Source organism: Thamnophis sirtalis, unplaced genomic scaffold (assembly GCF_051295495.1).
Source record: "Thamnophis sirtalis isolate CommonGarterSnake01/CBP01778 unplaced genomic scaffold, rThaSir2_p1.2 scaffold_5, whole genome shotgun sequence".
In the NCBI taxonomy this organism is placed as follows: domain Eukaryota; kingdom Metazoa; phylum Chordata; class Lepidosauria; order Squamata; family Natricidae; genus Thamnophis; species Thamnophis sirtalis.
The window spans coordinates 97,866,635-97,882,511 of record NW_028261385.1 but is presented as its reverse complement, the minus strand read 5'-3'; the positions used below and the strand labels follow the sequence as shown (position 1 = coordinate 97,882,511).

The 15,877-nt window shown below is 37.7% G+C and overlaps 2 protein-coding genes across 3 annotated transcripts in view; one reads left to right on the top strand and one right to left on the bottom strand.

The window, feature by feature from the left end:
* The window catches only part of DNAH6 (dynein axonemal heavy chain 6), a 207,943-nt gene extending 198,303 nt beyond the window's left edge, over nt 1-9,640 (top strand). Inside the window, exons 73-77 of the mRNA XM_087716259.1 lie at nt 1,270-1,455; nt 3,448-3,520; nt 4,922-5,073; nt 5,287-5,509; nt 7,901-9,640. Coding sequence (XP_087572385.1) covers nt 1,270-1,455; nt 3,448-3,520; nt 4,922-5,073; nt 5,287-5,509; nt 7,901-8,004 — 738 coding nt within the window. The 3' untranslated portion in view covers nt 8,005-9,640. The remainder of the gene's footprint in view (nt 1-1,269; nt 1,456-3,447; nt 3,521-4,921; nt 5,074-5,286; nt 5,510-7,900) is intronic.
* The window catches only part of LOC106542697 (neuronal acetylcholine receptor subunit alpha-7), a 102,109-nt gene continuing 95,387 nt past the window's right edge, over nt 9,156-15,877 (bottom strand). For both annotated transcript variants that reach the window (XM_014058502.2, XM_087716260.1), the window contains exons 9-10: nt 12,766-12,875; nt 9,156-10,329 (exon numbers count right to left, since the gene is read on the bottom strand). In XM_014058502.2, coding sequence (XP_013913977.1) covers nt 9,808-10,329; nt 12,766-12,875 — 632 coding nt within the window. In that variant the 3' untranslated portion in view covers nt 9,156-9,807. The remainder of the gene's footprint in view (nt 10,330-12,765; nt 12,876-15,877) is intronic.

Genomic DNA, 15,877 nt, shown 5'->3' with positions numbered 1-15,877 from the left:
ATCCACTAATTTAAATTTTTTGCTACAAAATTCAGGATGCATTTCTTGAGTATAATTGGGAATTTCAAGGACCTTCACTTCAGTTGTATTCACAGAGTTGTGGCTGCTGCAGCATCGCTATAGTATAGTCAGTTACAGTCATGTGATCATGATTTGCAACACTCTGCCAGCTTCCCACAACAAAGTCATTTGGAAAGCAAACAGGAAGTCAAAAGCCCCTCCCACTCCTACTGCAGCATGAAATAATTTCTGGCTAATGAAGATTGATAAGGCTGCATGGGAGAAATGTTGCTTTCATAGAATGCAAGAATATCAACATCATTGGAAAGAATGCATTAACCTTGTAGGAAGAGAGTGACAAATCAGGAAAACAGTTCCAGGAATTAACTCACTATTTTCACAGGCATATACTTTTACTGACAGAAAAATTTCATCCTTATTTTTCAGAACATTGGTCACACCATGATTGTTTTCCTGGCTTCCTTTAATTGAAAGAGGTTAAGACACAATAGTTGCATTTTTGTCTGTTCAAACAAATATGGTAGATAGTTTCCATTTGTTTGTGAATTTGGTATGAAAACTGTTGGGAAAACAGATAAAGCAGATACAGTGTATTACTGCTAAACTCCTTGTTACAATTAGGCAAAGGTACTCATAAGAATGTGCGGGAAAATGTGAAAACAACCTGCATATGTTGTATAGACAACTTCAGAAAACATTGCTGCAGCACCGCTGAGATTTTATCAGTGATTTTCCTTTCTACTGCTCCATTTTGTAGGGCCATAGATCAGTGTTTCTCAACTTAGCAAGTTGAGGATGAATGGACTTCAATGAGCCCCAGTGGCACAGTGGTTAGAATGCTATATTGAGGGTACTTCTGCTGACCACCGGCTGCCTGCAATTTGGCAGCTCAAATCTCACCAGGCTCAAAGTTGGCTCAGCCTTCCATCCTTCCGAGGTGGGTAAAATGAAAACCTCAATTGTTGGGGGCAATATGCTGACTCTGTAAACCACTTAGAGAGGGCTATAAAGCACTGTAAAGTGGTATATAAGTCTAAGTGCTATTGCTATTCCCAGAATTCCCTGGCCAACATGAATTGAAGTCCACTCATCTTAAAGTTGATAAGGTTGAGAAACACTGCATAAAACTGAAGCTAACATGAGAGCGAAAGAGTTGGCAATACAGCTGCCTTGGGAAGATATAATTGCAGTTATATTCTTCTCCTCTCCACAAAAGATTAAAGCCTAGTATTGTTGTTCAACTTTCAGATCTCTCTACAAACACTCAACAAAGCCATTGCGGGGCTTGTAGTAATGTCCGAAGAAATGGAGAGAGTGTACCACAGTTTTCTTAATAATCAGGTTCCAGGCCTCTGGGCCAACGCCGCATATCCATCTCTGAAACCTTTGGGGTCCTGGGTGAAAGACCTTGTGCTCAGGACAAGCTTCATAGATGTAAGTAGAAATGCTACTCAAAGGTGTACACTGTACATATGGTTTATAACCGTGATGGCAAACCTATGGCACGTATGCCAGAAGTGGCATGCAGAGCCATCTCTCTGGGCATGTGAGCAGTCACTGTTGCTCTTCTGGGTTCCGGCGTGCCGGCCAGCTGGTCTTCATGCGTGTGAGAACACTGGAAACTGGAAAAGCAGCTGTACCATGTGGCTGCTCTCCCAATTTCCAGCTAGTCCAGAAGACTAACCACCTGGTCTTCTGGTTTCTGGCATGCATGTGCACACGAAGACCAGCTGGCTGGTGCGCATGTGTGTGCCAGAAACTGAAGGATTATCTTCCTGGCGTGCGCATGCACAGTGGCCAGCTGGTCTTTGCACACACATGGGCACCAGAAACCAGAAGATCATGTGGCTGGTGCACATGCACAAGCCAGAAACCAGAAGATGTGTACCAGGCAGCTGCTCTTCTGGTTTCTGGCACATGCATGTGCGTGCTCCCGTTAATCCCGACACTTGGTGCTGAAAAGGTTCACCAACACTGGTCTATAATTTATGTTATGTTTCAGGTGTAAGGGGTTTGGGGAAAGTTAAAAAAGGATGTAACCCAAGTTCATTCTTCAGCTTTCTTGCCCCCCTCCCATGAAAAGGCTGAGAGCATCAATGACCTATTTATTATGAGTGGACTTCAGCTTTCAGAATTCCCATGGCTTGCTGGGGAATTGAAGCCCGTTCATCTTAAAATAGCTAAGGTTGAGAAATACTGCATGACATCATTGATTATTTTGGCATAAAAGATAAAACGGGAGATAAATTTATGTAAACACAGACCAGTGAGCACCTGTGAAATATGTATACAAACCAGAACACATTAGCATACCAAACTGCAATTTGCAACTCAAAAATGTGCACAGAAAAAACATATCTAAAAGAATGTGCATATTAAGTATGTGTGTCAGGAGAAAAAAAAATCATACAATCCCTGGAAGAAAAATTAGTTCAGGGAAGCTGAAACTGTTGAAATGGTTAAAAATGAAGGTCAGAGGCACCATTATTAGGAAACAAGTGGGGACAAGAAACACTTTAAAGGGGGGAGGAATTAAAAACCATGCCAAATGCTTGCCTTTCCATTTATTACAAGTTGGCTTCTGTCTTGTTTAAATTAATATGCCAAATATGACTTGCAGCAAATAAACTAATGAGAAAACTCTTGGCAGTATGAAGGTAATATTCCCTATTCTTGGCATGGAGAATACTGGAGAAGGGAGAGTAATGACATTATTGCTTTCCCTAAATGGTTTAGCTGATTATTTGCAAAAAGGATACAGTTTTGTCATCAAAAAAATAACAGTGGGATTTTATGTACCTTGGTAATTTCACAAAGCATCTTTGTTGCTATGGCTTGATAATATATTGCCATCCGTTCTTGGATTTATCACTTCTCTGAGATAATTATGCCGTATGATTATGATATTTGAAATAATATGCTGCTGGTGTGCTGTATATACAAACAGAGTGCATCAGCATTTATGCAGGTATTCTGATCCAGAGCCCCTCAACCATGCATCAGAACCATCCTTGTCTTGTTAACTTCAAATATGATGCAAAGTACTCATGGTTATTTTGACTGAGTTCCAATCTTAAACCAGTCATATAATCAGGAAAATTGGGAGTAAAGGAAAGAGTTGGTCTGTCTTCCCACTGAGCACCCAAAATGGTTATGGGCAAAAACTTCTGATCTGTGTGAGAGAAGCCCTGAGCTTCATTCTGCCTGGGAGAAAATTGTTATCCTGCAGCACCAAAGATTTCCTGGATTAGTATCAAAAGGAACGCAGCCATATCCATTTAGATGGAGAAGTAAAACCCTGGCAAACCCAGTTCAGTTGTCCTTCTCTGCAAATAAAATGACAACAATCCGTTGTTTAATAAGTTAAATGGAATGTCGGATTTTATGCATAATATATATCAACTGTTTTGGTTTTTTCCTCCCCAGTTCTGGCTCAAAAGAGGTCAGCCTAAATCATTTTGGATTTCTGGTTTCTTTTTTCCACAAGGATTTTTGACAGGTAAACATTCATGAATGTCTCTGTCTCTGATGTCACCTGTGTATGTTCTAAATGGTAGCACACTCACAAAAGGGTTGGAAAACTAGTTGCTCAGCTGGTTGTCTCGCTTTTGGTTTCAGATGCTCAGAATAGCCTGCCAAGCCGCTTTATTGTTCGCTGATTGATTGGGATCAGATTCACAAGGCCATTGTTTCCGTTTCCCAATCCCCTTCAAACCATTTTTAAATTGGCTTCAGACTTCTCTTTGCTGCTGCTGCTAGCTTCTGAAAACCAAGAGGGTGTAATGGGAATCAGACACTCTTCTTCCGCCAGCTGATCAGTGTCCTGCCCTGCAGGGCCTGAAGCCTCCCCAACCCCTTTGTGGTTGAATCTGCGCAAAAAGGAAATAAAGCTGTTATTAAAAGGGAGAAGCTGTAAAGCCACCGAATTAATATCCTGAAAGCATGTTGCTCATTGTACCGATGAGAGGATAACATGCCAATAAATTTGGAGCCAACAGTTTTCCTAAATAATTCTAGTTCCGTATTGCTGCTATAACTGGATTGAAGAAGAGCAGGGGCGAAAAAATGCAAATAGTGTCCTGAAGGTAATGTTGAACTCATGGGCTGTATAGCTCATTTCATTTCAAAAGAGTATCCAGAAAAGAAGGCATCTGAAGCAGCATTTTTATCAAATGCTGTTTTAGGCAAGAGATGATGTAGAGCAGACTTTCCTACTTCTCAATTTTGAAAATAAATTCACAGTCAGAAGCAGTTTGCTAACATAAACATGTGGTGCTCATTATATTAATCTTGCACATCAATTCCAGTTAACCATGTTTCTGTAGTTCTAAGATCTGGTAGCAAAACATCCTACAAAACCATATGTACTTATAATGTATTGCCTACTCCAAGATAGAAGAAGTCTAGAATAAGTGAAAAGCATCTCAATGGATTGGAAGATATAAGTGTTAAATAAGCACTCTGCAATACAGTAGAAATCATGCATTGCCTGACTTTCAAAAGAGAGGTACTAGGAAGCTTTTCCCCCCTTATGTTATTATTTTGAATTAAGAAAAGTCATAAAAATAATAAATAAAACGAGAGTATGGTACTCACATGTAAGCCAATACATTAGGGCCATAATAATTGTTCAAATAATATAGTTTCCATTTTCTTTGTTTTAAAAAGATGGCTTAGAACAGTGGGGTAGTTTAATAAAAGTGCTGCATAAAAAGGTTTTTACGATATTGAAGATTAAATTATGAATTGGACTTTGCCAAGAGAGATTGTAAATATAGAACATATTTCTGAGTTTGTGTGAGGGCAAATTGAATTCCAATTACTGTGCATTTTTAATGGTTCTTTGATGATTGGTTATTTGTTCTTAAAAAGAGAACCAGGCCCTTTTTTTATTTCTCAGGAACTCTTCAGAATCATGCTCGAAAATATAACTTACCAATTGATGAGCTTAGTTTTAGTTACAACGTCATTCCTGCTTACAGAGACCAAACACAAGTAGCAGAAGCTGCGAAACTGTGCCACTTTGGCAATGAATTACCAATGGATGAAAAGGTATTTATAAATATATAACTGCAATAAAGGACAATCTTGAATTCACATAAAATATCTTTATATAAAACCATCATGTTTATCTTGTACTATGGTCAATTTCTGATACTTTGCTGTATTTCAAGAATATGTACCTGAGTAAGGTAGGAACTTGATGGTGCTCATGAATGATAATCTCAGCTTTGACTCCCACCTTCCATCTTATTTTTTTTTCAGTTGCCTTCTCCTGAGGACGGGGTGCTGGTTCATGGCATGTTTATGGATGCCAGTCGTTGGGATGACGACGAAATGGTTATAGAAGATGCGTTACCTCGACAAATGAACCCAATGCTTCCAGTAATTCATTTTGAGCCACATCAAAATTATGAGCCCCACCTGTCGCTATATCATGCGCCCCTCTACAAAACTGGAGCTAGAGCAGGAACTCTGTCCACCACAGGTAATTATTTTTTCATATCAACTTGGCAAATATACCTGAATGACAGCCTAGCAAATGATTTTTATTCAACCCCCAAATAACAGTCATTTTCTAAGTGATGCTTTGAGGGGGCTTCCTGGAACAGGTGTCTCAGAGAATCCCCCATCTAACTCTAGAGTGCAAGAGATCGCAAAGAACCAATGATTGAGGCTGAAGAACAGCTTGATAAAAGGCGAGAGGCCAGAAAGTAAAGTCCTGACATATTATTATGTTAAAAAAATGCAAGGAAATTGTCTGTTACCAAAGTCCCACTCTTGAAATTTTCCACATTGATAGTATTTACAAGGGTTTTCAAAATGATGTACTTGGAATAAGTCCTGATTCTGAAACAGATCCTGGGAGTAGGTAAATCCTTCCTAAAAAGCAAGTACATATCCTTTTTTTATCTGTGTTGGTACAAAAAGTGGAGAATCAAGTTCTTTGGGTAGTTATCAGATTCCTTTTCCTTAAAAGGGATCTATGCTTTGTTGTAAGAGATCTTCCTCTTTGCAAGTGGCTCACAGAATAAGAGTGCAGATTGCCTTCCTGTTTTTCGGTGAACTTGCTTCTGGGAATGTGGCAAGTGGGGGTAATGCCACGTGAGTCCATGAATGTGGGCTGATATGCCAGCTTCCTGACACTAGTATCATAGATACTTCCCTAGAATTATGAAGGAGAAAGTGGAAATGAAAAACTTCAGGTAATTTGAATATGGAGAAGGTGAGTATGTTGGGGGCATTCTATTCCATTGAAGCTGGACAGTATATAAGCATGTGACATCTGTTGCTAACTTGTTTCAGCTCAAAAGTGAGTAGCACAGATGAAAAACACTCACAGATTGTTTGGTTGTTTGTTTTGCTGGTTTCCATATGCTTGCTTCCTTTATTACACTACTGGTAGTATAAACATATTGTAGAAATCTTTCATAAGGCTAGTATGTCATATGAACTAAAAGCCTTCTTTGATGAAAGTATTAGATAATCTTAGAACACTGATGGTTATTTATGGCCAGCTCAACAGACCCAAGTTGTGACTGCGTTGTTGCTCCTTTCAGCTGAATTCCCTATCAGTAGTGAAGAAAAAACAAATTAGCAGAATTTTAGAATTTCAATTAATAAATAAATTCCTCTAAATGGTTTGGTTGTTTTAAACGTCTTTAGTTATAACCCTGTCTTCCAACTCATAATGTTCTCATGCAGCATGTTCATTTTCACCTGTTTCCACAAGGAATTATTGTCACATCTGATCCAGACTGGGATCTTTATGCAGTCCTAGAGATAAACTTTAGTGCAACTGGTCATTAATACAGAAAGAGAGGCTTAGAAATAACTTCATTCGAACCATGTAGTTGTTTTAAAATAATTTGTTAAACATTGATGCATTCTTTCTGCATTGTTTGCACTGTGTCCATTGTCTCCTGTTATCACCAAAATAAAATAATATAAAGAAAATGGTTTGATCTCATGGTCTCATAATATATAGCAGAGCCAGACAACTCGGGGCCCTTGTTTGCTGCCATCAGATTAGAATTTGTCTTTAATTTTTTTTGAGCCAAAGGACCAGAAGAAATCTTTGTTTTTAATTATGGTTTTATGGAATGGTTTTTATTTCCTGGAATGGTAGAAGCATGATTTTCAAGCTTTACAGTTTAGTGTGCTTGTGTGCCATGTTTAAGGACATGGCAAGCCTTTTTTTGTGATTCACCATAATCAATGCAAGTATCTGAGGAATAATGTCACATTAACCCAAAATAAACATGCAGGTCTCTGATTTATGGTGCCTATATTTTGAAACTACCTAAGTACATTAAGGTACATTTTGCCAAAAGGGTAGGCAGTTTTGCAAATATAGACTTTTTCCCCTTCTAGAAAAGCTAGCCTATTCCACAGCTGCACACAAGTTGACCCAATTCATTGGGAATTCTAGGCCCCCAATGGGCTGCATGCAGATCCCAAAGCTTCCAAGGCAGTCTCCTGGATGACTTTCTTTATCCCTAGCTCCTGCTGTCACCTTCGCATGCCCTCCTGTCAGTAGTCATCAGATCAGCAGGGGAACTCAGGCAAGCGTGATACTGCATTGAGGAAGAAAGTATTATGAGTTCCTTCTTTATAGTTCTTTCCTCCTAATAAGATAAAAAAGAGTTTTTCTGTTCATGTGTGCACACTTTTCCAAACTTGCATGCCAACTGCTTAGCATCGGCAGCATACCAATGCCCAAAGGTTGCCCACCTCTCTCAACCAAATATAATGAGCACGTTCTACTGTTTTCTTTCTTCTAGATCTTATTCTGAGGGTTTTTTTTTGGGGGGGGGGGTTGGACAGCTTAGGAACATGATGAGTTTGAAACACTAACAATTTTCTTTTTTGTAACTAGGTCATTCTACCAATTTTGTGGTTACCGTCTTACTTCCTTCAAAAAGATCAAGCGACTACTGGATATCTAAAGGATCTGCATTACTTTGCCAGCTAAATGAATAACCAGCAGGGTAGGGTTTTTGTCTACTAGCAAGACCTTGGCAGCATGCTGAGACTCTATTCCAGATGGGGAACAGTAACACTCCATCACTGTCATGCCTATGGAAATAGATTCCTGTATAAACACATTGTTAGAAAGCCTTACTTCTCTTCAATTTCATTTTTTAAAGTGCATTACATTTTATCAACATGTTGGAATCAATATTCACTTTTCATTTCTCTCAATTCTTTTGCATGCATTCACTGGCAGATCACCTGGATTTTTGCATCAGTAATACAGGTGTTTTAAAAAATGTCGACAGAAAGTGCATGTTTTGTATCAAATTAACTTATTGTGAATCTTATCCTTTTAGTCTTTATATTTCATTTTCTTTGTAAATGTGATTTGATTATAAAAGAAGATCCTTTAAAAAAAACACCAATGGTTTTGTCCGATTCTGTTTTATCTGTAAAATGCTGTAAGTCCTTCCTCAGTTTCTCTCAAACCTTCCACGTGAAATAATTATTGGGGAAAGATATCATCACAATAATTTGGCAGCTTGCAAACAGTTGGAAAATTTTACATTGTATACTTCCAAGAGTTGATGGGTACAAATTGTGATCTTGGGTGAGTTTAATGTATGATGTGATTATTTGCATTTGGCAAATTACTATCTATTTCAATCCTGGTGATTTAGAATGAACAATTCCTCTATTCATTAAGCATGGTGTCTAATGGGTGGGAAAGCTAGATTAACGACATCTTTCTGTGATCTTACAGGCTACTTAGACTCTTGAATCTTTTTATTCTATAGAAAAAACCCCTTTGTAATTGTTTTCTATAGAAGGTAAAAACTACAAGGAGTCATGATCAGCTTTTAATGTGCAGTTAGGTGTGAAGGGAATGTGTATTCCATTCAAAGCAATATCATGCAGAAAAACTTAATCTTGTTTTGACGTGCATTAATTTTGCTCGTCTCACTGTATCTCCAATTTCTATCAATAGTTGTCAGTAATAAGTGAAACATGCTGCATTCCATGCACATCTGGGGTTGCGGTATTGATTAATTTTAAGAGAATTAAAATCAATATGGTTGGTGCAATTTAAGGACATTGGAGATGTTCAGACATAAATTCAAAGACAAAAATAATAAGTGTGCAGCCGCAGCACTCAAGTTAGGGAAAGGGCGTAATTTATGTAATAGAAAAACAGAATATTCAACAATGAAAACATTTTTAAATTATTAGAAAAAAGTATTGCATTGACTTCACATTGTTATCAAGTGGAAAATGTTTCAGATTATCACAGTGATAGTAAAAGCTAAAACTTGCCATTTATTTGGCAAACAGCAACTAACAGCATCATTCAATACATTACTGGAGATGAAATCTGTGTTAAACAATGCCAAACAAAAATATTGAAAACGATACAATTAGCAAAGATCATGTTTCTAGGAATAATTTACCAATGCAGCAACATGTTCACTAGTGTTTCCTAGTAGCACATATAGGTTCTATTTACTCAGTAAAGTGTATGCTGTGTATCTGGTTTCTTGTCTAATATTATTGGTGATTATGATCACAAGTAGGGAGAAGAGAGAGAAGACACTATTTGAAACAAATAACAAGAACCAATTCTGTATCTAGAATATCTAACACTGGGGAGACGCTGGAATTTGAAACACATGCCGACTTCTTTTTTAAATACTGAATTCAGCATAGAAAGTCTTTATTTCCATTTGAAATCTCATTGTTCTTCAAAACTAATGGCATCATTTTGTCATTTCCAATTACACTGGGGCATTCTTTTATTCATTTTGGAGAGGCTTATGTAAAATCTTTTGTAACAGCTTCAATAAAATTTGGAGCGGACATGAGAATTGTAAGTGTGCAGATGATGGCAAAAAGTGAAAATGCCACAAGGCATAATCTGTCTATGACAGCAGCTGCAAACTTCCATTCACTGCAGACCTCTTCCCCTTCATCCTGTTTCCGGAAACGGGCCGCAATGAACTGAACTTCCTCCAGGATTTTCACAATCACTGGGATAGTGTCCATTAAAACTTTTCTCTGAGTGCTGTCGTTATCTTCAGGCGAAGAGCTCTGGTCCTTTCCGCCCTTGGTGTCTATCTCATTAATCTGTGGGCAGCAGGGGTTTTCCATGGCATGATAGCTGTAAATCATGTTGCCATTGCTTGAATGATGTCCTGGTAAGATGTTCATTTCTACACTGCTGACACTGGACTGGTGCCTTGAGTGGCCGTATCTGCAAGAGAGAGGCCTGATGTTTTCCCCTGGTTTTTTCATTCTGAGAAACCAAGCACACCAGTTCAGCAAGACGATACGGACCTGAAAAAAGACAGAAACGCTCAGTGACTTTCATGGAGGTCTTGTGAATGATTGCACAAAAGAGAGCAATGTGATTCACAAAGGATATTACCGTTTGGTAAATTGCTATATGAAGCATAACTGCTCATTACAAAGATCTTGGATAAAATCATTTTTCAATTATCTGCTTCCTCCAGCCCTTCCTCTAGCCTTAAGCTGTTCATCGGGGGGGGGGGGGGATGCTTCTCAGATATTTTCACAAAATCGCTTTTTTATTCTTTTTTATTCAGATTCTTTCTTAAAGATACCTATAATCCTTCATAATAAGGCTTACAGGTAGCTTTAGGAAGAATTTGATTGCTCCCAAAAAATTAACATTTGCCAAGAATCCAATCACTAGAAAGTTGCATTTACTGAAGTCAAAGAAAGTTAATTTGATTGAAAGTGATTGCTAAGCCTGCTAAATGTAATGAATGGGAAAAGGCCAACTGCTATTTTGACACAACCAGTCTAAACTTTCTCATTTATTTCTTTTATCATTTCCTATTTTACTCTAATTGTTGGGCAGAAAAATCCCTAAGAATTTTGAATCAGCTTCAGACCTGAGAAGGGTATCACTCCTGTACAGGTAGCGCTCGACTTATGACCACAATTGGGACAAAACTTTTGATTGCCATCATAACTCTGAATGGTAGTTAAACCAATGGTTGCAAGCCAAGTATTTGTTTTAGTGAAAAATACTCAGCAAAGTATCTAATTCAAAGTCTGTTTTAACTGGGGATTTAGTTGGGTAGCTTTTAGATAAACAAATATCTCTGCTACTGAGAATACTCAAAAAAGTTTTTGAACTTTATGAAAATACCTGCAAGGTGGAAAACAATCGTACAGCTAAAGAACATGTCTTTGAGCTATTACTCGGGTTCCTGCAACAAGCAGATCTCACAGAGTATTATGTAGTAGAAATGTAAAGGAATAAGACTAACATTTCTGCCATGCAATGTTTTATTATATCACAATGTTTAGCTCCCAAGACAACAATGGAGCCTTTTTAATAAGTCAAAGGAAGAAATAATATGCTCCTGATGATGAATATTTAATGTTTAAAAATTACATTTTAGAATGTTTACATGTGGAGGGAATTTTACAGTGGAGGAGGGGCAAATGTGCAATACCATACGTGATGATGTATTATTCCAAAAAGGTATACATGAGAAAGTAGGGGGGGGGACTTCAGAAGGTGCTATTGATTATCGTTAAATGCCAAGATTAAGGAAAAACATTTCTTTTCCTGCTTTAAGTTGACCAGAGCTGATTCTAAGCAGAGTCGGGTCTAGTTATTACTCAAATGAAACTCATCAGGATATTTAAAACTGTAGATGAAAAAAGTCAAGAAAACATTTCAAAAGAAGGTAATGCACAAATAGACCAAAAAAGCCCTACATGAGGACACTCATGTTGTGAGAAAGTTGAACTGAATTCAGAGGTGCATGCTTTTAGAAGAACAGAAGCTATAGTTTGTGATTAGGTGGCTGTTTTTAAAGAAATGGGCCAAAGTTTAGGTGCAATTAAGACTTATGCTGATAAATCTGATGTTTTATTAATTACAAAGTGGGATTTTTGTTGGAAACCATTTTTTTGCTACTGATCTGCTTCTGTAAATTAAAAAATATTTTTTTCAAGATGGAAAGTAACTGCAAAAGGGTCCACATGATTATAAACTTAAGAATTGAAGCGGAGATGCACAGTGTGTGAACTAGAACCTCACAGGTCCAAATGGGAGATTCCACAGAAGGTCATGGAGAAGAACAAGTGGTAGATGCAGTAGTGCCAAGTAAAATAATATAGGAAGAAGAAGCATCAGAAAATGGAGAAGTACCGGGGCCTGAAGGAAGAAGTAGACTGGATGAGGAAAATAAAGATCAAAGTACCACCAGTGGTAGTAGGAACACTTAGGACTGCGACATTTAAACAGGAAGAGTGGCTCCAACAGATCCCAGGAAGAGCATCAGAGCTTTTTGTCCAAACAAGTGCAGTGCTAGGAACAGCTAAGATATTGCACAAACCCTCAAACTCCCAGGCCTCTGGTAGAGGACCCACGACTGAGGAAGACACAAATCACCCATAAAGGTGAGTTAAAAGTCTGTTTGTGTGTGTGAGAGAGAGAAACTGTTCTGTATTCTTGTTTTCATTTAATTTTAAAATCACTTTTCCTTATTTTTATTTTTATCTATACTAAAAGAAATAAAAATACTTTTTTGAAAAAGCCGAAAGAAAAGATGAAAGGTCTCCTGCTTGGTCAGTCATAAACCCTGCAGGCTCAGCATAACCCAATGTGAGGAGAGGATGTAAGAATTAGTATCCTATCCTTAAAATCATCTGTTCTTTCTAGCATCATCTAAGTGATGAAATATAAAAGATGTAGCTGTTTGTGAAGGCTGATTTGTAGTGGTCACTTACCCACTGGGGCATCTTTCCTGCTTGAGGGTCATGATGATGAAACTGAAGCACCAAGACTGTTACTACTACAGATAAACCAACAATGACCATGATGCTTGCAAAATACTGAGCTGCAGATTTAAAAGGGAAACAAGAATAAACAGTTACTTATTGTTTTCAGATTCCCAGAGTAACTGACTACAAGTTTATTTTATGACTTTCGAGTCCTAAAAAAATAATAATTTTAGTAATGCATAGTGCTACATTGCAAAAGAGTTACCACAAAATACATCTAGTTAAAGTATATTAAAGGGAAAAAATGAAACAACTACATATTTCTAACTCTATTAAATTTAATTCCACACTTCCTGTTTTCATCATGTTCTTTGCTCTAGATGCTGATGACAAAGAGAAAATGGGTAATGTTATTAGATCACATATCAGCAACTTTTCTTTTTTAGATGTTCAAGACAATAATCCTTAGCAGCTGCAAATGCTATGCATGGTGCAGCTAGAAATATTTTTATGGATGAGCAGGCAGTATGATAGCAAAAACCTTTATTAAGTCAACAGAGTGGTTGCAAGATATTGTGGAAGGCTTGAGCTTAACTCCCCAACAGGCAAGATAATTAGGAGCTTCAGCTTGAAGCTTGTGCTCAGAGAGCATCTAAAGTAAGCCAGCAATGTTTAAGAAAAATAATTACTTAATATTTAACATCTAATTCCATCTCATGTTGGAATCCTGAACAAATATTTGAGCCATGCTAGATGAGTATAGTATAGATAAAATTATACCACTGGTGTGCTTCTTACTCGTTTATCAAGTTGCTAGGCTACCCAAATCCAAAATGGCTCTAGGCAACTTCACACTATTTGTTTGTTTGTTTAATTTATGTAGCGCTTCCCCCCTCCCCATTTCACATTTGTGACTGGGCAGCTCACAGAGTTAAATAACAAAACAATAAACAATTTAAAATAAAAAGCAATGCAAAGCCAATTAAAACAGTTAAAACCATAAAACTTAATTTGTGGGAGAGTACAATCTATACAATTGCTATCAGTATAACCACCTCACAGGCTCCATACCACCACTGGCTCCACAGGCACGATGACATTAATGGAAAACAACATGGTTTTAAAACAGCAAGCAACCAAAATAGTCTCTTTATATTCTCCCCAGCCTACAAGGCCTAATTGCATCCAATAATTGTTTTATGTTCTTCCTCTGTGTTCCCCCAACAGATCACAAGAAAAGATTTGGTCTGGCTCAGCCAACTGAAAGAAGCTTTAGATACATACTGTTCATGTTAATTACATTAACATAAGTTAGCAGACGTGATCTTGGTATTATGTCTTTTTAACAGCACATTCACAACAATAGAGATTGAGGCCTCAATCTCAACACAAGAGATTGTGTTGCTCAAAAAGGTAAATGTTTTATATAAGATAAAACAGCAGTAAAGAGTCAATCATAAAAAGAAAGAAGATGATACATCTTAAAAGAATGTCTGGAATCACTTGATCCCAAGTAAAAGAATTTAGAAATTTCTTTGGAGTGAAGGGCATGCAGAAAGATTACCCATTATATATTAAGAAATATGAGAAATACTCAAAATAACACCGCCTTGATTTTGTTTATTGTAAGATGTACTGTATCCTACACTAATAAAGGGGCACTCCAGAAATTTCAGTGGTGTCTGTCTTGAAGGGCTGGCATCCGATTTGAAAGCCTATCCAAGTGTCTTTCTCTGTCCCATCTTATACTAAACAAAATCAAGGCAGGTCTTTCTCATGCTTGCTTCAGAGGATGCATGTGTATCATGGAACAGGTCAACTGCACATGCTGAAGGAAAGAAGAAGGGATCATCAGAAGAAGGTGGAATGTGTGATGGAAGACCCCACCCATAAGAATTGAGAGGGAAGACTTGAAGAGCATGCTGAATGGTGAAAAGACTGGACAATGGAGAAAGGGAGCTATGTTGGAAGGACAGTTCAGCAGACGAGTAATAGGGCAAAGTATAAAGAAACATGACCAAGAAGCTTCAAAACAAGGGTTTTTTTCCTTCTCCCCCCCTCCTTTTTTTTAAACTTAGAAAAGATCGGAAGAAGAAAACCAAAAATAAAACAAAGAGAGGGACTTAGCAAAGTCCAGGGATTAATTTTAGAAATGCAATGAAAAAGAGGGGGATGGAAACAGTAAAGAAATGCAATGAACACTCTGTAAGTAAATTTATATTAAGATGCAATTATGATGTAAGAGGAGAGAAAGATCTGTTTATATGGTTGTTAGGAGTCAACAATAACTTGATATACAATCAATCACCCAATCATAATAGACAGAAGACTACTGTCTATTGGAAAGATAAGCACACATCAATGACTTTGTCAAATCACTTTAGTTGGAGAGGGTGTGTGCACGCAGGTGCTCCTGTCTTTTTCTCACCTTCTGGATTGTCCTAGAAAACTTCCTTCTCAATACATTGACCAACTTGTTTCCTACTTCAGATTCCAAGAACTCATACAATACTGAGAAAGTAAACATACAAAAGGGAGAATATTCTTAGTGTGAAGGTCTTTGCTATCAAAGAAAGGGAGTGAGTAGGCTGTCAAATCAAGCAGGAAATGGATCTGGGGAGGGGAGGGGAAAAAGAGAAAGGAAAGAGGCTTCACTCTTTTCTCACCTGCTGCTTCATCAGTCTGAAACATCTATCATGCAGAGCTAGCAACAGCTCTGACTAGATAACAACGTGAGAAGAACACTTTTATACATAAGGCAAAGAATGTGTTCTCTTGCAACACTCCATGCACATGCTAGTTTTTTTTCTTTCTTTTTTCGTTTCTGTTATAAATTTTGCACCAGTGAGGTTAAAATCAATTTCATTGTATTTAAGTATAATGACAATAAAGATTATACTTATACTTATATCAGGGTTGAAAGGACAGTTCCTGGGGTCATTTCTTTTTCCTGCTCAAGGTATTTCAGACAAGAGTTTCAACCGTCTCTTGCCATTGGCCAGAAGCTGAGGCCCCAATTATCTGGAAGGCACTGAGCAGCCAAAATGCAGCCTCCTCTGAGCTCCCTAGACGTGTCCATGTAATTTTTTTGACAGGCAAATGAACGTTGTTTTCTACT